Raw genomic sequence first — 21,778 nt, forward strand, 5'->3', positions numbered from 1 at the left:
CAGAAAGTGAGCACAGGAACCTGCTGGGTGGCGGAGAGTCTCCTGCTTTGGCACCCTAACTCATTAAGTTCCTTACATTTTTTTGCCACAGTACCTTATAGGTACTTAACTACCTGGAATAAAATCACACAATTACATTCGTGTTCTCAAAAATCTTTAATGACAGAGTTCATGTATAAATAGACGAGTTGGGTGGAAACCATCTGTAACAGGGCACAATTTCATAAGCTCACAGATGTGACACAGCAGCCTCTTGGGATCCAGGGTGCTACCTATGAGAAGGGGTTCTGCATCATCCTCCACAGGTGTAAATGGAGGCAAGATGGGCAAGCAGTGTCCATATCCTTCAACACAACTGTGAGGGACATAATTCGGGGTCTGCCGCCTAGCTCATAACCTAGTCAGGCCACACACCAGGAGTTCGGACCATCCCTTGCATGCCAGAGACTGGGCTGGCCCCTATACCAGGACCTCACCTACTTCTCTCCCAGGAGCCCAGATGGAACTACCCCAACCTCAAAGGAAGACTTGGTCACTCAACTCCTTCAAAAGGTACACTGCTCAGAGGCCTGGTGTAGTGGCACATGCCTGTAATCCTGCAGCTTGGGAGGCTGAGACAGGAGGATCACGAGTTCAAAGCCAGCCTCAGCAACAGCAAAGTGCTACACAACTCAGTGGTTAAGTGACCCCAAGTTCAATCCCCAGTACCCACCCCCCCTACAAAAAGGTACACTGCTTGGAAGGGGTAGGGCTGGGATCCCAACCTACCATCAAAATGTGCTGCTTTAGTCACTATATCGCCATGTAAACAAAAGGATAAACTAACTCCATCAGATGACTTTTTAAACCTCACCACCAGAGGCTGGGATGGTAGGTCTGTGGCACAGCATTGCCTGGCAAGCACAAGGCCTGGGTGTGGTTCAGCACCGCCCCCCAAATCAGCATGTGGTACAACAAAAGGGACCCCACATCCCTCAGTCTTCACCCCATTTAGCAGGCAGAAACGGCGTGTCCTCTGGGTTAAGTAACTGCCCATCAGAGGGGTCCAAGTAGAGGAGGCAGGATCCCTGAGCCTGCGTGGCCTGGCCTGCTCCAGCACGCCACCTCTGGCCAGGTACACACATAGCCAACCCCCAGGCACTCCTAAGGCCAGTCATACTGCCTTCTCCAGGGGCTTTTTAAAAAGTATTTAAGATGGCTGCAGGGGACACACTGATAAGCTGATTCACAGGACGTCTGACCTTAGAACAAATGGAAACAACTTGGACCATCTTTATTTATGATTTTGAGAATCTTCTCAATTTAGATTTTGAGAATCTTCTCAATTATTTTCACGTTTATTTTTCCCATGGATAGATTTTTGTAAAAGAACTGATTTTAAAACCATAAAACTGACATTTAACCAAAGGTTTTTTACTTCCCAAGTCATATTCATCTATAAGCATGTTCCACTGTGGAAATCACACTGAAGAAAATGGCCAAGGGCCTGGCAAAGATGCCTCCCCCAGAGAGCCCCTTGTTGCTGAACCTCCTCAAGCCTGCCCAATCAGAGGACCAAGTCCAATCTGACCCTTTCTGAGCACCCTGAAGGCCACTGACAATGAGAATATCTCCATCGTGGTCTAAGCTGACTAAAGAGCCACCTCCAGAACCTCCAAATCCCTAGAGAGGCATCCCTCCCAGCTCCACCGCAGGCTGGCAGCGCCCCCTAGTGCTGACTTGGTTTCTTTATGGATGGGATTGACATTTCAAGGTCCACAATTAAAGGCTAAAAGCAAAGTTCCCTCTCCCAGACTTGCTGACAGTGGCTTTATACTGACAACCCAGAAAGACACAACACAGCTGCCCTCAGATTAAGGTGAAGGCTAAGAAGGGAGCCCTTCATGGGTCTGAGTATCCTGCCCCGAGGCGTCCTGTGTCATCTGTGAGCCCTGCTACAGGTCTGCAGGTTGCCAGGGGCCACAAAGGCGTGACCACAGGACAAACACTGGTAAGTGAGCTGGTGTCCCGCCTCTTGGACTGGGAGCTGGAACTCCTCACTGGTCCCCATGGCAGTCTGAAATGCTTCTTAGTACCCACCCCAGAGCAACAGGTGCAGGAACATCCCACTTCTCAGAGGATGGGGACTGTCACTTCCAGGGAGAAGGGAATGTGATGACAGCCGCCCCAAAGGCAGAGTCGGAGTTGCTCCTAGGCAAGATTTAGGTGCAACTGTCCCAGGTTGTGACTGGGTCTCTTCACAAGAGCTGTTGGCCAAGGTTGGAGCTCAAGAAGGTGAGGTGTCAGTGGAAGCAGGTTTTGATTTGGCTCCCCAAACTGGAAGCAGGTTTAGGTTTAGTCATCAGTAACTTTTTCAAATTTGAGGACAATTTGAGTGACGCCTCAGATTAAAAGGGTTCTTGATGCCAAATCTTTATCTATTAAAGTAACAGACCAAATACAGTCTTCTAACTTATGATCCACGTGGCTGGGAGAAGTCTGACGGCATTGACAGAGGAGGCTCCCTGCCTGCACCTGCCCGCTGAGGCCACAGGCACTCCCAACCTCAGGCTAGAGGTCTTGCCCATCAGTTTCTGACCTTCTTGGCGTGCAGGCTTGCCCCCAATTTCTCTATTTTTATCCTGATATTCCAATAACCAGATCCTAGAAGAATTTTTTGAGGAACTGACCCAATTCTTTCTATTTTAATAGTGTACAAACTTTTCCCCACTGCTTGCTTGATTTGTTTTTTGTGGCACTGGGCACAGGAGTGCTCTACTGCTGAGCTACAGGCCCCAGCCCTCCTTATTTATTTTTTTAATACTTTTTAGGTGTTGATAGACCTTTATTTATGTGTGGTGCTGATAATTGAACCAGGGCCTCACACATGCTAGGCAAGTGTTCTATCACTGAGCCACAACTCCAGCCCCCTCTTCTTATTTTTTATTCTGAGACAGGGTGTCCCCTAACTTTCTGAGGTCGGCCTTGAGCTTGCAAACCTCCTGCCTCAGCCTCCTGAGTTGTTGGGGTTACAGGGGTGTGGCACCATGACTGGCTCATTGCCTTAAATTCCTTTAGAAAACACCAGACTGCAAGTATGATCAACCATACAAACATCAGGGCCATGTTGTAGGCCACGTAGCGTTGAGAGAGAAACTTGCAGCTTTCAATATACAACCCTCACGAATTCCACAGGAAACCTGTACATAAGGGCATCATCATTAGCCACAGAACCCACCAGGTCTGCTGGTATCAGGCTCCACACCAAGCCTCCTGGTACAAACTTCTCTTCCCTTGTTGAAATTTGTTTACTTTTTCTGATAGAATCTGGGTCTTCGATTCACTTGCCCTTCCTGTGTCTCATCAAATTCTCTTGCTCCAATTTTCCCTGATGCTCCAGGAAGTTTAAAATTATAATCTGTTGTGACGTAGGGAATCGTCCCTTCAGGTCCTCGCTGAAATGGAAACACAAAGAGAACACAAGGAAACCTGTTCAGCCTGGGCCTCGGGAGTGTGCTCTCCACACCTGGGAGCCAATGTGAGGGGAAGAGGGGTCTCAGCCTGGTGCCGCAGGCACTGCTCCCTCCCTCAGGGGCCTCACTATTCTCACTGATTTGTGGTACTGGCAACTGAACCCAGGGGTACTTTGCCACTGAGCTGCATCATTTTTATTTTGAGTCACAGTATTACTGGCTGGCCTTGGTACTTGCGATCCTCCTGCCTCAGCCTCCTGAGTGGCTGGGATTACAGATATGCACCACTATGCCTCTGGCTTCAAAAGGCCTCTTGAAGCCACAGGCCTACCTACAAATGTGCAAGTGCCTCCTTTCTGTTTGATTTGGCTCCCCAAACACACCAAACCCCAGAAGAGGAGGTGGGTATGCTGTGCATTTGCATCCCTAAGCAGGTGAGAGCAAAGGAACACCCAGCTCTATTGGCCCTTTGCTCCTATATTAACTGTGGGCTGCATAGATGCTGGGTGCCTCTGAAGACTGTACACAAGAGGGACAGTCCTGCAGAGGCCGCCAATGCGCTTCCCAGGACCCCTTCCTGTGGTAATGGCTCCACCCTGGGGCTTCTGACCACACACCCCATGGGTGGCATCCCCGGGACTCCGAGGATAACATGACACTCTAATTGGCTCCACTCCCTAGAGAGCTGCCCCAAGTCAGCTGCTCACCCTCTGCCATGGCCCAATCAGGCTCCCTGCAGGGCTGCCCCAGGGTGGGGCAGGGAGGAGTTACCTGGCTCTTGAAGATGCATTGTGGAATAGAAATGACCCCCACCAGGAGACAGTTCACAGTTCTCAATTCTTCTGGAGGCACAGGGGTCAGGATGTGGTACAGCCGCTTCTCCATGTCAATGCCTCTACAGATCCCTTTAAGACAGTTCACAACACTAAAATCAGTCTTTCCAGAGACATCAAAGCTCCCTGCCACTAAAAATTGCAGAATGGGGCCAGGCACAGAGGCATATGCCTGTAATCCCAGCTACTCTGGAGACTGAGGTAGGAGGAGAGCAAGTTTGAGGCCAGCCTGGGCAACTTAGTGAGACCTTGTCTCAGTTTAAAAAAATTCGGGGTTGGGGATGTGGCTCAAGCGGTAGCGTGCTTGCCTGGCATGCGTGCGGCCCGGATTCGATCCTCAGCACCACATACAAACAAAGATGTTGTGTCTGCCGATAACTAAAAAACTAAATAAAAAATTTTTTTTTTTTTAAAGAGAGAGTGAGAGAGGAGGGAGAGAGAGAGAGAGAGAGAATTTTTCATATTTATTTTTTAGTTCTCGGCGGACACAACATCTTTGTTGGTATGTGGTGCTGAGGATCGAACCCGGGCCGCACGCATGCCAGGGGAGCACGCTACCGCTTGAGCCACATCCCCTGCCCTAAATAAATATTTAAAAAAAAAAATAAATAAAAGGGTGGGGCTGGGATGTGCCTCAAGTGGTAGCGCGCTCGCCTGTCATGTACAGGGCACTGGGTTCGATCCTCAGCACCACATAAAATAAAATAAAGACGTTGTGTCCGCCGAAAACTGAAAAATATTAAAAAATTCTCTCTAAAAAAGATAAAAAATAAATAAAAGGATGGGGGCAGTACTGCAGGTATTACTCAGTGGTAGAGCACTTGCCTAGCAAGTTTGAGGCTCTGGGTTCAATTCCCAATACCAGAAAAACAAAAAAACAAAAACTGTAGAATGGCCTTGAAAACAAGTTTCAGTTTTAAGTGTATTAAGCTTTGAGAATACAAAGTGTGGGGCTGGGGATGTGGCTCAAGCGGTAGCGCGCTCGCCTAGTGCGTGCAGCCCGGGTTCGATCCTCAGCACCACATACAAACGAAGATGTTGTGTCCACTAAGAACTAAGAAAAAATAAAATAAATGTTAAAATTCTCTCTCTCTCTGTCCCCCCCTCTCTCTCACTCTCTTTAAAAAAAAAAAAAAAGAGAATACAAAGTGCAACTCAAAAACTCTGCACCGTTCCCTATTCAGCTGTTAGGAACCAAAATGAGCTACTGCAAAAGCCATGGACTATTGTAACCAAGCTGAGAAGCACCCCGAAGATGAGACAGGACTCTACCTTTCCCCATCACTGCTTTCTTCCCTGTACTTGGTACCAAACTGCATGATTTCTGTGGAAATGCTTTTGAGAAGTAATGCTGGACAGACCTGAAATGTACATTTAATTATTTAAGGATTTTGATAATTGTGGGTTACTTAGCCTTCCAAAACTGCATGCTGACATCATCAACCTCTGAGCTGGAGCATTCCATGAGGTGAAGATGGAAAAGGGGCAGTGGCATCACCTCTGCATTCAGGTCACCTGACTTTGAGGAGGGCTTGAAGAAAGGAACTAGGAGACTCCAGCTAAGCTTTCCCAATAGCCCCTGTGGAAATGCAGTGCCTGGCTGCATTGGGAAAAGATGGGCAGGAACCACACATATTTTGAAAATAGAAACCGTAAGAACCGCCAATGGACTGGAGGTGCCGGATGCGGTGAGGGGAGCCCAGGTAGGGCAAGGGGTCTGACTAACACCAGAGCCTCAGTTGGACAGAAAACCCCCATGGGGAGGTGTCTACTTGCAAAGGGGTTTGGAAGGCAGACTAGTCATGGTGGAAGTGTAGTGTGGGAGCAGTCAATCCAAAGATGGAGAAGTCCCAGCAGTAGATGGGATGGCCTTGGGAAAGGTGTCCAGGGAGAGGGCCAGGTCAAGGCCAGTGGGAATTCTAGACACAGAGGAGCTGCGAGGAGAAGGAAAAAAAATGCAATGTTTTTTCAGACCTCTTTAGCTGAGAGACAGCAACAATGTCAAGACCAATCATCTATGGCTGAAGTAGGACCTTTATAGCAATGTTAGGGACAAGCTTTACTCTGAACTCACCAAACCCCAAACAGTCACAGATGGGAGTCTGTGCCAGCAGGATGGGCCCCCTTGTGTAGCCTCTGACATCATCCAGGATCTTGCAAAGGCCAACCCAGCTGGCATTCACAGCATACAGTATATGAGTGGGGGCGACATCAGCATGAGTAATCCGGAGGGCAACTGCATTGAAAGGGACCTGGAAAATAAATGTGAAGTCTTCTATTACTTTTTATTTCAAAAAACTATTTTTAATTTTCACAAGCTGACTTGCCATCTACATTTGCCAAACTGCCCACCAAAATAACAAATGAAGCACTAGCCAGTACTTGGCCATGGCTGCATGCTTTAATAAAGACCCTAACATACACACAGTGCTTGTGCACCAGCACACCTGCTACAAATCTAAACTGAATCCCCAGCACTTTCCTATCTACAGATACAAATAAATTCAAACTTGAAGATGTCCTAAATCAGTTAAAGCAGAGGGAGACTTCCAGCCAAGTATAAGTAAGATCTATCCACTGAGTGTTCTGATGTAAGAAAGTGAGAAGCAATCCCGAGACAGGCTCCATACGCTTCCTAACCTAAACACAGTACAGGAAGTGGGATGGACCACATTCCTAGAGCACAAGGTAAATGAAACACATGCAACTTTCTAGGTAATTTCAAATTTTAAAGTAGAAAAGTTATTTTCTTACATGTATTATTTAGACTTCAAAAGTAAACCTGTTATCCTAGCTCTTTGGGAGGCTAAGGCAGGAGGACTACAAGTTCCAGGCCAGCCTCAGCAACCTAGGGAGACCCTGTCTCAAAATAAAAAATAAAAAAGGCCGGGGATGTGGCTCAGTGGTAAAGTGCCCCCGGGCTCAATCCGTAGTACCTGCACCCCCTAAAAGAAAAGTAAATATAAATCAAAAAAGTGATAAAACTATTGGCAGGTAAGTTTCAAGTTCAGTTACAGAGTCATCTCCAAGCAAATAGATGACCCCCATGAACAGAAACCCCATCAAACCACCTGCCTGTCTAGTGGAGAAGACTTGGAAGCCCACCCAGCTCTGCCAACACTGCCTGTGTGACCTTAGGCAGGGCCTCCACCTGGCTAAGCAGCTTTTGGAGCTATTAAGTGCGGACACTAAGGGCATTTTCCTCTCAGGCTACCATGTAGCCACAGTCATTCCATGTGAGGGGCCCTGTAAAGGACCTGGCACAGAGTAGCTGCTCCAAAGCAGACAGGCCACTCAGCAGAGTAGACTCTGGGCTCTCCAGGCATGTTTGGGCTTGAGGCCCACCTAAACTTGTACTAGGCTACTGTGGGCAAGCTAACTCAAAGTCCCTTGGTCTCACAATCTGTAAAATGGGGACAGGAACGGGAGTTAAAACAGGCTTAAAACAAAGCAGAGCACAGAGCATTCCTTTAAGAAATGCTGCCTACAAGCCTTCTGTGATCTGACACTGCCCACACACAGCCACACACAGCTGACGAATGCAAGTGTTGGAACTGACACTGGATTAGGAACAACACAAGAACACCAGTACCAGGCATGGAGCTGTGAACGCCCAGCACCAAGCTGGCTGCAGGGGTAAAGTGCCAGCTTTGCTAACTTTCTGCTGGGTCCCCTAGTCTCTGTACACCTTAGACTCTCCACCTGTGAAATAGAGATGATTATAGAACCTACATCACAGGTGGTTCCTAGGATTAAATGACCCCAGAGTTAAGGGGTTAACTTAAATGAGTCAAGAGTTAAGGGTGCACAGCATGTAGGAAGTCACAAGAAAAATGAAACAGACAATTTCTCCCACAAGAAAAATGAAACAGACAATTTCTCCCACGTGTCCCAAATACCTGATAGGGCGTCAGGCCATGTAAAGGACTGAGTGGTTTTGGCACTGGGGGCATCAGCTGGCTAAGATAACCTAACACTGCCAGTTCTCGAAAAATTCTGTTATGTGACTCCCTGCAAAGGTAAATGAGAAGGATGTAAGTAACTTCTTCCATATCCACTGTCCATGCAGAGACTCAAGTGTGGTCACCGCCTAGGTGGCTTTTACACAACAAGCTGAGCTGTGCTCTTCCAAAACATGCCCTCCCTAGGGCTGGGGTGTTGCTCAGTGGTACAGCAATTGCCCAGCACAAATGAGACCCAGGTTCAAGCCCAGCACCACACCCACAAAGACACCCCCACTTTATATCCTCAGTCTTGCCTTGATACAGCCCTGCTAGAAAACATAAGCTTCAAGATTCTCCTTAAGCTAAAGCTACTGGCACAGAGCTGGAGGACATCAATGGATGTTTCAATTGAGAAAATAAGGATTCTCCTTAGTAACTGCATAATATGATAGATTTGAAAATATTTCGCTTTTGTAATGCTGAAGATAGAACCCCACAGGCTCATGCACGCTAGATAAATGCTCAACCACTAAGCCATACCCTCAGGCCAGATATGAAAAGTTTTTGTGGCCTTATCCTTCTAAGGAAGTGAAAACAAAATGCCTCATTCAATCGAAGGAAACAGCTCTTCAGCCAGATGGTTTACTTACCTATTCCTTGAAGATTTTCTGGGTGAAAATTCTGAATAAACACATATAAGTTTATGTCCAGTAAAAAAAACTGAACTCTCTTTATCTTCGTCAGCAAATTCCAAATTATCTGCAAATTCTGGAAGTTCATAGCCACGGTTCCTAACTTTGGACTTGCTTTTTGTATACAAGCCATCCATGTCATCCACATAATCCGGGGTGAGGTTGGCCATCTGTTTACTCCGGGCAGAGCTGAGCTGAATGACGTGGGTGGGAGACAGCAACCGGATCAGGTCAATGAGCAGCAGAAGCCCTTCGTCTGTGAGGAAGGAGATGATGTGAGCACAGCTGGGGATTAGAGGGGAGCCCCATTCCAACCAGAAACAGAGACAGTCACCCTAGGCAAAGAGACCATCAGCTTGCTGCTGAGCACAATGGTGTATGCCTGCAACCCTAGCGATCTGGGAGGCTGAGGCAGGAGGAAGGGAAGTTCAAGGCCAGCCTTTAGTGAGATACCATCTCAAACTAAAAAGGGGTGGGGCTCAGTGGTAAAGGGCGCCCGAGTTCTATCCTAGTACCTCCTTCAAAAAAACCCAGAAAACAAAAAGATGGATAACTGGATATTTTTCATCTAGAATATATAAGGAGCTCAAGCAAAGAAAAAGAAAAATCCCCAGGTAATCTGATTACAAATAAGCAATAGTGGCTGGGGATGCAGCTTTAGAGTGGCTGCTGAGCATGTGTGAGGCCCTGGGTCCAATCCCAGTGCATCCAAAACAAACTAAAAATGGGCAAAAGGGCTAGGGGTGTAGCTCAGTGGTACAGCAGCTGGTTAGCATGAGTCTAGGGTCTAGTCCAACTACTGCAAAAAACAAAAACAAAACAACTACAACAACAAAACAAGCTAGGCATGATGGCACACGCCTCTAATCCCAGTGGTCAGGAGGCTTAGACAGGAGGATTGCAAGTTCAAATCCAGCTTCAGCAAAAGTGAGGTGCTAAGCAACTCAGGGAGATCCTGTCTCTAAATAAATACAAAACAGAGCTGAAGATGTGGCTCAGTGGCCAAGTACCCCTGAGTTCAATCCCTGGTACTAGCCCCAAAAATAAACAAAAAAATAATTAGACACTCCTCAAATGATATCCAAATGTCCAACAGGTGTAGATGGAAGAATGCATGACATTACCAGTTGTCAGGGAAACGCAAACCAAAACCACAGTGAGACATCTCTTCTGACAGAACAGCTATTATCCAAACAACAAAAAAGGGAGGCAAGGGCTGGAGATGTGGCTCAAGCGGTAGCGCGCTCGCCTGGCATGCGTGCGGCGCGGGTTCGATCCTCAGCACCACATACCAACAAAGATGTTGTGTCCGCTGAGAACTAAAAAATAAATATTAAAAATTCTCTCTCTCTCCTCTCTCACTCTTAAAAAAAAAAAAAAGGGAGGCAAGGTGGCACACACCTATAATACCAGCTACTCAGCTACTTGGAAGGCTGAGGCACGAAGATCTCAAGTTCAAGGCCAGCCTGGGCTACTTAGTGAGTCCCTGTCTCAAAATAAAAAATAATAAAAAGGGTTGGGGATGCAGCTCAGTGGTAGAGCATGTCTGTGTTCAATCCCCAAACAAAAACCTGCCAAAAATGCTAGCAAAGATATAGAAAAAAAGGAAACCCTGGCACACAGTTGGTGGGAATGCAAATTATAATAGCAGGGGCTGGGGATACAGCTCAGCTGGTGGAGTGCAGGCCTTCCATGCACAAGACCCTGGGTTCAACCCCCAGCACCAAAAAAAAAAAAAAAAAAAAATTATGGAAATTCCTCAAAAAATAAGAACGGCACCCCTGTAATCCCAGTGGCTCAGGATGCTGAGGCAGAAGGATCACAAGGTCATAGACATCCTCAGCAACTTAGTGAGACCACGTCTCAAAATAAAAAATAAAAAGGTTGGGTATGTGGCTTAGTGGTTGAGGGCCTCTGGGTTCAATTCCCAATACCAAAAAGAAAAAAAGTTGACAGTGGAAAGGTGGTGACAAGAGGCTGAGGAGAAGAGGGAGGAAGGGACAAGGAAGGGCTCGTCAACAGGCATGTTCCCTCCATAGAACAAATGAATTCTGACCTTCTAATGCACAACAGGGTGACTATTAATAAGGACAACGTACCATGCATGTATTTCAAAAAAGCTAGAAGAAAAGCTATTAAAATGTTTTCAGCACAAAGAAACGCTGAGGTCTGGGGAGGCAGCTAGCCCACCCTGGCCTGCACGTGCACAGCATGGGCTCATCGAGCACCCACGGCACCCACACCCATGTGCTGCTCAGGCTGGTCACGCTCCCCCTGCCACTCATTACCTGTCACCCAGCCCATAGTGTTGATGATGAGCGGGCACTCTCTCTTATAAGAGCTGAACACGTATTTTATTATCTCAATATAATTCTCGTAGTTGTTCTCACAAGAAGGTTTCCCATAATACACCATCTTCTGTGGTGTCCTCTGGTGGGTGAACGGTGGTCCTGAAAGATGAAGAGCAGAGTAACAGGCCAGGTTAGGGACACAGCTGGAGAGCAACCATCCAAAGCACACAACAGAACAGCTGTGGTTCCATTTTTGGAAGAGTAAACTTTCATCTGAACCTGAAGACAGGCTCACTTTTACCATATAGTTATCAATGATGCCCTCTGTGGCCATTCGTTCACCCAGCTGCTGAACATCTGCTGCCTGCTGACCTGGCTCCCCTCATTGGGATGCCCTGTGGGCAAAGAGAAGCCTTCCCTATGCCCAGGGATCCCCTCCTGAGAGGGTGAGGATGGACCCCCAGCAATGCTCCTGGATACCCAGCTGACTGCTCTGCTCATAGTTCCCCAACTTTCACAAAAGCCCTGCAGTGAGCAGTGGCAAGATCCCCACTTTTAGATGAGGAAACAGGAAGGGATGAAGAGACTGAAATCAGAGAGCCGGCGATGCCAAGCTGGGCGGGAACTCGGGCAGCTCAGCTCCAAAGCTCCACTACAATGCTCAACAGTCCAGCTCAGTCACTTTGTCTCCTCTGCTCAGGGACAGAGAGTATAGCCAAGGAGGCCAGGGCCAGTATAGCTAGCCATCAGCTGGTGACCAGGTGGGAGGTGGTGACCAGGAGCACATGGTGCCCAGGTCAAGACTAAGCCCTGGTTCACGTGGGTAATACAAGGCCACGTGGGATAGAGATTCTCCATCATGGCCGTGTAGCCATGATGCAAGAGCTGGGATTCAGCGGGTGAGGCCAGAGTGCTCACAGCCCCAGCTGGGGGGCACTGTGCAGTAGAAGATGAAGACACAGAGGGACTGAGTGTGACACACTGAGAGTAAGCGCAGCCAGGGTTCCTGCCACTATAGAAAGATTCTGCAAATGTTAAAGGAGTGAGCCTACCAGAACGAAGCCCGAGTGTTAGGCTGGAATCAGAATGCCAGGCATAAACTCATGGCTCTTCACACACACACACACACACAACAGAGGTCTGCCTGTACATGTATGTACATATATTCACCTAAAACATGTTGGGGGCTCAGACATACACACACCTATGTCCACTGGTGACAAGCAGAAGCAATGATGCCCCAGAGGTAAGGAGCAACCTGCCAGAAAGACTTTGGTTCCCTTTTTTTTTTTTTTGGTATCAGGGATTGAATCCAGGGGCACTCTACCTCTGAATTACACCTCTGGACTTTTTATTTTGAGAAGGATCTTGCTAAATTGCCAAGGCCAGCTTCCGACATTGTAATCCTCCTGTCCTGATCTGCCAAGTCTCAGGAATTACAGTTGGCACCACTGTACCTGGCCAAACTCTGGTTTTCAAATACCAGTCTCCAAAAGGGTATAGGCCGGGCCTGATGGTGCATGTATGTAATGCTAGCAGCTCAGGAGGCTGAGACAGGAGGATCAAAGAGTTCAAAGCCAGGGCTGAAATTGTCGCTCAGTGGTAGGGTGCTTGCCTAGCAAATGTGAGGCACTGGGTTCGATCCACATTAAAAGAATAAAGTATGTCCATGTACAACTAAGAAATTAAAATAAAAAGAGTTCAAAGCCAGCCTCAGCAATAGTGAGACGCTAAGTAACTTAGTGAGACCTTGTCTCTACATAAAATACAAAATAGGGCTGGGGGATGTGCCTCAGTGGCCAAGTGCTCCTCAATTCAATCCCTGGTACCCCCTCCCCAAGAAAAGGTATAGGAATTTTTGGTCCTCTCATTCTAAGCCTAGGATAGAGAAAAAAAGCTCACCTCTGAGGGCTGGGGGTATGGCTCAATAGCTTATCAAGCTCAAGAAGATGGGTTCCACCCTAGCATAGGGTGTGGGGGGAGACACCCTGGAACATTTTGTTTTCCAAGAAAGTAAGGAATAGCTCAGAAAAGTTTAGGACCAAGAGCTGGCCTAGAGTCAACAGGGTGTGGAGCCTAGACTAGGGAGGCAGTCAGGTTGGCGGGGAGGGGGGCGCTCCAGAACAAGTGAGTCTAAGGAGACAGCCAGAGATTAGGGAGGTTAGGGGCTGGGTTGTGGCCCAGTGGTAGAGCACTTGCCCAGCATGGGTGAGGTACTGGGTTCAATTCTTAGCATCACATATCAATTTCTTTTTTTTTTTTTAATTGTAGATGGACACAATATCTTAAATATTTTATTTATTTACTTGTTTGTTTGTTTTTATGTGGTGCTGGGAAACTAACCCGGTGGTGCTTGAGAATGAACCCAGTGCCTCACAGATGTGAGGCAACTGCTCTACCACTGAGCTATAATCCCAGCCCCTCACAAATTAATTTCTAACAGACTTTCCCCCAGAAATGAAAAAGCTGATCTTCAAATTCATTTGGAATTACAAGGAACCTCCAAAGGCCAAAACAATCTTAAAAAGAATAAAGCTGGGGGTTGGGGTTGTGGCTTTGTGGTGGAGTGCTTGCCTAGCATGAACGAGGTGCTGGGTTTGATCCTCAGCACCACATAAAAATAAATAAATAAAATAAAAGTATGGTGTCTATCTACAACTAAAAAAAATATATATTAAAAAAAAAAAGAATAAAGTTGACTCATACTTCTTGTCTACACAGCTCTGGGGGTCCTAGCTCTGATCACCAGGCACCCAACAGGAAAGGAGGAAGTGAGGCTGTCTCTACTTACAGCTGACTAGCTGACTTGACCTTATACACTGCCATGATCTTACATGTAGAAAACCCACAAGATTCCACCAAAAAGCACCATCAGAAAATAAATCCAATAATGTTGTGGGACACAGAATCAACATTAAAAAAAAAAAAATCAATAGCATTTCTATGTGTTAATAAAAAACCATGTAGGGTCTGGGGATGAAGCTCAGTGGCAGATGGCTTGCTCTTGCTTTGCAGATAGATATAGGCCCTGGGTTAGATCCTGGCACCAGAAAGGAAATTTTCTTAAATGGATAAAGGACCTGACCTAACTTCAAAACTTATTGCTGTTTGAACCTAAAAAAAAAAGAAACAACCAACATGGACCTGTTCCTTACACTATGCAAATACAAATTCTAAGCATAACAAAGATTTTAGACTTGAGAGTCAGAATGAAAACATTCTTAGAAAACAAAAGCTTCATGACACTAGATTTGACAACTTCTAAATGCCATAGAAATAAAGAACCCAATTGAAAAAATGCAATCTTCAGCTGCCTGTAATATTCAGGGGCACAGGAGGAGCATGAGTTCGGAGCCAGCTTCAGCAACTCAGCAAGGCCCTGAAGAACTCAGTGAGACCGTCTCCAAATAAATAAAATACAAAAAAAACCTCGGGATGTGGCTAAGTGATTATAAGTGCCCCTGGGTTCAAGCATTGGTTAAAAAAAAAAAAAAAAAAAAAAAAAAAAAGCTGTATTTAAGGACTTCAATAGACATGTACTCAAAGATTTACAAATGGTCAGGAACAGTGGCACAAACCTCTCACCCCAGTAACTCTGGAGGCTGAGGCAAGAGGAATGCAACTCAAGGAGAGCCTCAGCAACTTAGTGAGGCTCTGTTTCAAAATAAAAAGAGCGGAGGCCAGGTGCAATGGCGCATACTTGTAACCCCAGTGGCTTAGGAGGCTGAGGCAGGAGGATCATAAGTTCAAAGTCAGTATTAACAATCCCTCAGCACCTCAGTGAGACCCTACCTCTATTTGTAAATATATATATTATATATATATATTATATAATATATATATTATTTTTTTTAAGGGGCTGGGGTTGTGGCTCAGTGGTAGAGCGCTCGCCTAGCACAGGTAAGGCACTGGGTTTGATCCTCAGCACCACATAAAAATAAATAAATAAAAATAAAGGCATTGTGTCCACCTACAACTTAAAAGGGGGGGGGGACTGGGGATGTGGCTCTGTGTTAAAATGCCTCCAGGTTCAATCCCTGGTACTCCACCTCCCCCAAAATGGCTAATAAACACAAGGTTAAATATAAAGTCACAAAAAAGTGAAAGCAGAGCCTTGAACGGGAACCAGTGCCTCATGTTCCTAATGGCACTCTCCACAACAGCCAAAGCATGGAAACAACCCAAGCGTCCACCAATGGCTGCATGGAAAAACTAGTAGAAAAACAAGTGGAATGGAGTAATATTCAGTTGTAAAAAAGGAACTGAATTTTGATACACAGCCAACATGGAAGGACCCTGCAAACACAATGCTGAGCAAAACAAGCCAGATGACAGCAGGACAGGCACTGCAAGGCTCCACTCATACAGGGTCTGCAATAGGAGAATTCATAGACAGGAAGTAGAGGGAACCTATCAGAAACTAGGGGACAAGGGAGGAGGGGATTTCTGTTCAATGAGTATAGCATTTCACACTGAAATAATTAAAAAGTTTGATACACAGAGTTGAGGGTCACAAAACATTGTATATGGACTTTATGCCCCTGAATTATACATACAAATGGCTAAAATGATGAACACATTTTCATCATTTTAGCCATTGTATATTTTATTAAAATAAAGCAACAAGGAATTCCATACTGGATTCTGAACCAGGTAACTGGTGAATTCTGACTGAAATCTGCACTGCACCACTGTGCATTTCTTGGTTTAGAGAGTTGTAGAAGGTCCCATAAAACATTAATATCAGGACAAGTGTGCTGATATTAATTTACACAAAGCAAAATAAGGAGCAATTCCACTCCCCAAACAGAAACTCGCCCTAATGGGTGTGTGGAGGCTGGAGGTGTGGCTATGCAGAGACCTGGGTTTGGTGGAGTGCGCTCACTTTCTCTAGTCTATATGTAAGACTGAGTTTTGGGCAGATATCATTATTTTTGAATTTTATGAAACCAAGACAATGAAGAATTACATAATACATACCCAGAACTGGTTCCGTAATATTAAGCAAAGAGATGCAACCCGGAGGAGTGAATTCAGTCTGGCCCAGGTCACATTCCAGATAGTCAAGGCAGGAAATACTGAAAATGTTTAAAAAGGAAAAGAAAGAAAATCTCAACTAGTTTTACTCTGTGGAAAGGAGCAATCAGATAGTCAGAGTTCCACATGACACAGTCATAATGCACGCCATGCAGCAATTTCAGGCAGAATGCTCCAAGAGACAACCACCAAGCGCAGGCCTGCCGTCAGTGACCTTGCACAGCAGATGTGCGACTTGGCCTCTTCACGATTCCAGCTTCAAAACTACTCATCCCCACTCTGACTCTCTGTACCTCAGCTCCACAAACATCCAGAGACCAAGTGCCCACCCTCGCCAGTCACCCACAGGCCCTAGGGCAGTCCGAGCCCAGCCTGCAGCCTCAAGGTCACTGCACTCCCAGTGCATCACTGTCAGCAAGCAGCTCTGCACAGCCTTGTACAAATCTCCATAGAGAAGGCAGGACGAGGTTCCGACATACTGTTCCAATAAAAAATCCTGCCTAGGGCTGGGGATGTGGCTCAAGCAGTAGCATGCTTGCCTGGCATGCTTGCCTGGCATGCTCGCCTGTCATGCATGCGGCGGTGGATTCGATCCTCAGCACCACATACAAATAAAATAAAGATGTTGTGTCCACCAAAAACTAAACAATAAATATTAAAAAAAAAAAAAATTCTCTCTCTTAAAAAAAAAAACCTGCCTAAACTCTAGCAAGAGAATAAAGGCACTCTTACCTATTTAACAACTGGTTAATCAGGTATCTGTTAAATGTTGACTTTCCAACGTCCTGGGCGCCACAGACCAGAACAATAGGGCAGCCATCTGCTTCTTCTGGAGGTGAAAACACACAGGGCTGGAATTAGTAGTCTTCTTCAGTCCTTTAATCACAAGCAGGAGTCCTCTGAAGCTTCAGTGGACAACACCCAAATTTACCAAAACATACTCACCAGAAGAAACGCTGACCAACTCCTCCAGGGCTGACAGGGCACTCACACTTAAATTAAGTGATCTTTTCTTTTTCTCTTTTCTGATGCCAACAGATTTCAAGGCAAAATATTCAGCATTAATCTGGAAAGTTGAAATCTGAAATATAACAATGTAAACTTTAAGAAACAGTGAAAACTATGTACATTTTTCATCATTTCTAAATTTAGAAACCCTAACACAGTTGTAAAATATGAAAGGTAAGTTTGGTCCCTCCCTTTCTCTCACCACCCCAAATCCAACCCCCGGCAAGCCCATCAACCCCTCCTGAAGCCATCCATGGTCGGCACCATGGCCCAACAGCACATGCTAACTCCAGAACTGCCAGGATCTCTGCAGAAGGCTCCTTAGAATATCAAAAGAACTGGAAACCTAAAAATGATCGTCATAGGAAAAATTCAACACAGTCCCACAGCCGTGAAACACGCTGGTGATAACATCAGTGGATGGGGAGGCTGAGGCAGGAGGACCATGAGTTCAAAGCCAGCCTCAGCAATTTAGCAAGGCCCTATCTCTACATAAAATATAAAAAGGGCTGGATGTATGCTCAGTGGTTATATACCCCTGGGTTCAACCTGGGTATGGGAGAAATAAAAAAGAGCATAAGGAACAAAACAACAGTGGACGTTAAGTCCTGGGTAGGGAGCTGTAAATAAGTGAAAAACCAGTGCCCAATCCTAGTGATTCGGAACAGTCACTCCCCAGTGGCAGAGGATTGGACACACGTCTTCCTGAGGCTCCACCAAGCTGCTGGATTCTACAGTGGATCAAAGCTCAATCAAGGGCTGGGGATGTGGCTCAAGCGGTAGCGCGCTCGCCTGGCATGCGTGAGGCCCGGGTTCGATCCTCAGCACCACATACCAACAAAGATGTTGTGTCCGCCAAGAACTAAAAAATAAATATTAAAAATTCTCTCTCTCTCTCTCTCTCTCTCTCTCCTCTCTCACTCTTTCTTTAAAGAAAAAAAAAAAAGCTCAATCAAGAAAGGCCGCACTGCCCACTCCATGTAAACCTCCCCACCCAGACTACCCTCGTCCCATGTCCACTGTGGGAGAAGACATTTGTCAGTGGCCTTCTGACTGCCCCTGGCCCTCCCTGGACACCTATTCCAAATGGACTGTTCCTCCTCAGGCCAAGAGCCTGGTAGCCAGACCCTCCCAGTGGGGCAGAGGGGCTGATAGTTCTGGCTACTCTCTCACCCCCCCCCATCATCCCCTCCTGCTGTGCAAGCATGGAGTTTTAAATTTTCATCTTTTTTGTTGTTTTTTGTGTTATTGGTGATTGAATCCAAGAGTCCTCTACCTCTGAGCTTCATCTTTATCCCTTTTCTTAATTAAATGAGATCAGGCCTTGCTAAAAAATTGATCAAGATGGCCTTGAACTAGTGACTCTCTTGCCTCAGCAACCCTGATTTAAATTCCATCTCACCAAGAACAAAACTTTCCTGATCATACTTACCCTGCTTCACTCTCCCCCTTCTCTTTATAGTAAAGTCCTTTGAATCCCCTCTGCTGTCCAGTCCTAAATTTACAGTCCAACCTCTTCCCTCAATTCTGGCTCTCATACTCCACTGCCCAGTTGGCATTTCCAGTTAGATGCCTCACAGGTGTCTCCAACCAGCATGCCCTGGCTGGTCACCACAGTGCCTGCCTCAGTCAGAAGCAACTCTACGTATCCAGATGCTGAGGCTGACAAGCCTGGTTCTACTCCATGATTCTTTTCTGTTTTGTTTTCAGTGCTAGAGATCAAACTCAGGCTCTCACGCATATCAAGGACATGCTTAACCAATGAGGTACACTCCAGCCTCTGTGATTCTTCCTTACAACTCACATCCAGTCTGTCCACTAATCCTATGGGCTCTGATGTAGTTCAGTGGTAGATCATATGCCTAGCACATGAGAGGATTTGGGTTCAACCTCAGTACAGCAAAAAAAAAAAAAAAAAAAAAAATTCACAAATTATTATTTTTTTTTTTAAAGAGAGAGTGAGAGAGGAGAGAGAGAGAGAGAGAGAGAATTTCTAATATTTATTTTTTAGTTCTTGGCAGACACAACATCTTTGTTGGTATGTGGTGCTGAGGATCGAACCCAGGCCGCACGCATGCCAGGCGAGCGCGATACCGCTTGAGCCACATCCCCAGCCCAAAAAATTCACAAATTAAACTCACTTCTGGCTCATGGGAGACATTTATAGTAATGGAACTTAACTTCAAAAGATTAATAACACAGCCAACAAAAATTTAGAGATGAGAAGGAGAGATGGATGTGTAAATGATTTAAGTCATTCTTGCATTGTTTAGAGAAAATAACCATTAACCAACTACAACTTGAAATGATGGCCTCTGCTGGATGATGAAACTGAGGAAGGGAGGAGAGACATTTCTCATGATAACCCTTTCTATACTGACAACTTTCTAACTATTGGCACACATGACATTCTGCAGGATCTACCACACTAACAGGACAAATCTTCCAAGAGAGCATCCTACATAGTCATTTGATATGACAACTTCGGTGCAAATAATTAACAAAACTCTGGATGAACTGGTTATACCTCTTGCGTGAAAATGTAAGATAAACCTGGATAGCTGGTTAGGAAGTTTACAGTGGAGTTTTTCACACGTTCTAGCATCACAATGGAACACAAAGGAGAAAAATTCTTCATTGCCCAACATCTGTCCTCTGTAAAGAGAAAAGCAAACCACTGTAGAAGTAGCAATTCATCTAAATTTTCTGCTCATAAGGCAGCATCTCTTCAAACTGTAAACTTTTTGAGAGTTGGAATTACGGCTTCAGGCCTTGGCAATTATAATCATTTGAAAAATCGTGAAAAATAACAAAGTTACCTCTTCTAACTCCTAGGACTCTTGGGAGGGATTAAAAAAAGAAATATTTAACACAATATGGACACCACAATAAGCAGCAAAAATGGTTAACTTTATGATAGTAGGCCCTCAGTAAATTACCCAGTTCTTTTCATTACCCAAGTTAAGATGAGATCTGAGCAAAATCCGGGCTTCCTTTCTCATCTCCTTCTCTCTCTTCTCAGACATGGAGTAATGAACTGCATTAATGTTCAGGTACGCATGGGTATAGGTAGAGAAGATATCTTGGGCAGGCTGGCCTTGGCTGATGAGGAAACCAAACACCTCCACCTGGCCATAGAGGCAAGTCAAACGGCAGATCCCGCTGAAAGTAAAAGTCTAATGGGGAAGGGAAAAAATGCGGAAATTATTACAGACCCTCTTACTAACGATAGAGAAATTCTAAAATCTTAACTTGCCATTTACATATCAAAAGGCGGCTGATGTTTTACACAACAGAACACACAGTACAAGGTGCCCCCACATGCCTTATTATTATTATTACTATTATTTGCAGTTGTAGATGGACAGAATGCCTCCATTTCCTTGCTTTGGTGGGATGCTGCGCCCCCGCCCCCGGCGGCTCCAGAGAAAGCCTGGGAATTCCTCCACGCAAAGCAGAGGGCCCGCGGCGCTCAGCCTTCCACCCGCTCCAGGCACCCAGGTACCCTCCTCACCAGGCCACCGCCTGCCAAGCCTTTCTCGTTCCCGCCGGTGCCGGGTCTCAGTGGGCCGGCAGCTCTCCTGCACGATACCGGGAGGTCACCTGCTCCTCGGTGCGGAAGCACGTGCAGCAGAGGACGGTGACCGCTAAGAACCGGGTGGGAGAGCCAAACGCGATCGAGCACGACCCACCGGCACCCGCGGGCGCCCGGCCGCAGGGCCACCGGAGGGAGGCGCCACCCACCTGCTCCGCGGGCAGCAGCATCAACGCGCGGCCCGGGCCCAGCTGCCGCACGGACCAGGCGGGGGGGTTCTGGGGGCCTTTCGTGGAGGCAGCCGGTTCCGGCTCGGGGCCGGGCTCGGGGCCGGGCTCGGGCTCGGGCTCCGCGGCCTTGGTCCTCCGCGGCGCCGGCGCGCGCGAGCACTGGCCGGAGTCCTCGCGCCAGTCCGCGCCCGCCGCGTGGGCCTGCAGCAGGCGCCGTCGCAGGCGCCGCCGGCCGCTCCAGCGCAGGGTCCAGAGCCGGCGGCGGGGCCGGCGGCTGAGGATGAGCTGGGGCCGGGCCTTGCGGACCCGCAGCCACGTAGAGCGGCTGGGGCCGCGCCGCAACTCCAGCACCGAGTCAGCCATGCCGTCCGTTCTGTGTCCGCCGCGCGAGAATCTCGCGAGATCCCGTCGCTCCCTCCGCGGCGCTAGGGGCGGCCTGCTGGAGCGGCCTCGGGGGTGGCTGGCGCCCTCTGCTGACGACCTCCGGCAGAACATGAGGTGCCCCAAGGCCTCAGGAGAGGCTATTGCTGGCCTGGGGGCCTCTGTGGTCCCACAGTGGACCCCATTTACATTATGCAAAAGTTCAACCCCGGGCCGGCTGGAGAGGGAAAGCCAGAAACCACCAGGTCTCCTCCGGAAATCCACCTGGGATTTATTTTTCCTTTAGAAAAAGCTCCAAGATTGGCATTTTAAACAAAGTCAGCTTTTTTGCATACCTTTTGTTTGCATGTATTTGTCTTTGGGCTGACCCTGGAT

General features: G+C 46.9%; 1 protein-coding gene across 5 annotated transcripts; it reads right to left on the reverse strand.

Annotated features, from left to right (window-relative positions):
* Window positions 1-137: 137 nt before the first annotated feature.
* On the reverse strand, window positions 138-21,428 carry Nol9 (nucleolar protein 9). Of its 5 annotated transcripts, XR_013427354.1 has the most exons (13): window positions 21,002-21,428; window positions 20,214-20,433; window positions 19,785-19,912; window positions 17,195-17,330; window positions 16,982-17,078; window positions 16,193-16,290; window positions 11,210-11,371; window positions 8,880-9,177; window positions 8,185-8,296; window positions 6,360-6,537; window positions 6,062-6,219; window positions 5,558-5,646; window positions 4,223-4,357 (listed from the first exon to the last, which is right to left on the reverse strand). XR_013427354.1 is itself a non-coding variant. In XM_078025155.1 (12 exons), the coding sequence occupies exons 1-12, from the start codon at window positions 21,383-21,385 to the stop codon at window positions 3,288-3,290; spliced, it is 2,094 nt and encodes a 697-aa protein (XP_077881281.1). In that variant the 5' UTR covers window positions 21,386-21,426; the 3' UTR covers window positions 138-3,287. The 5 variants fall into 5 exon arrangements, 4 of the variants coding, with proteins under 4 accessions (XP_077881281.1, XP_077881284.1, XP_077881283.1 ...); XM_078025155.1 differs by lacking the exons at window positions 5,558-5,646; window positions 6,062-6,219 and adding an exon at window positions 138-3,434 and having other exon boundaries at window positions 4,224-4,357; window positions 21,002-21,426; XM_078025158.1 differs by lacking the exon at window positions 5,558-5,646 and having other exon boundaries at window positions 4,221-4,357; window positions 6,058-6,219.
* Between the last annotated feature and the right edge of the window lie 350 nt (window positions 21,429-21,778).

This window comes from Ictidomys tridecemlineatus, chromosome 11 (genome assembly GCF_052094955.1).
Source record: "Ictidomys tridecemlineatus isolate mIctTri1 chromosome 11, mIctTri1.hap1, whole genome shotgun sequence".
Lineage (NCBI taxonomy): Eukaryota > Metazoa > Chordata > Mammalia > Rodentia > Sciuridae > Ictidomys > Ictidomys tridecemlineatus.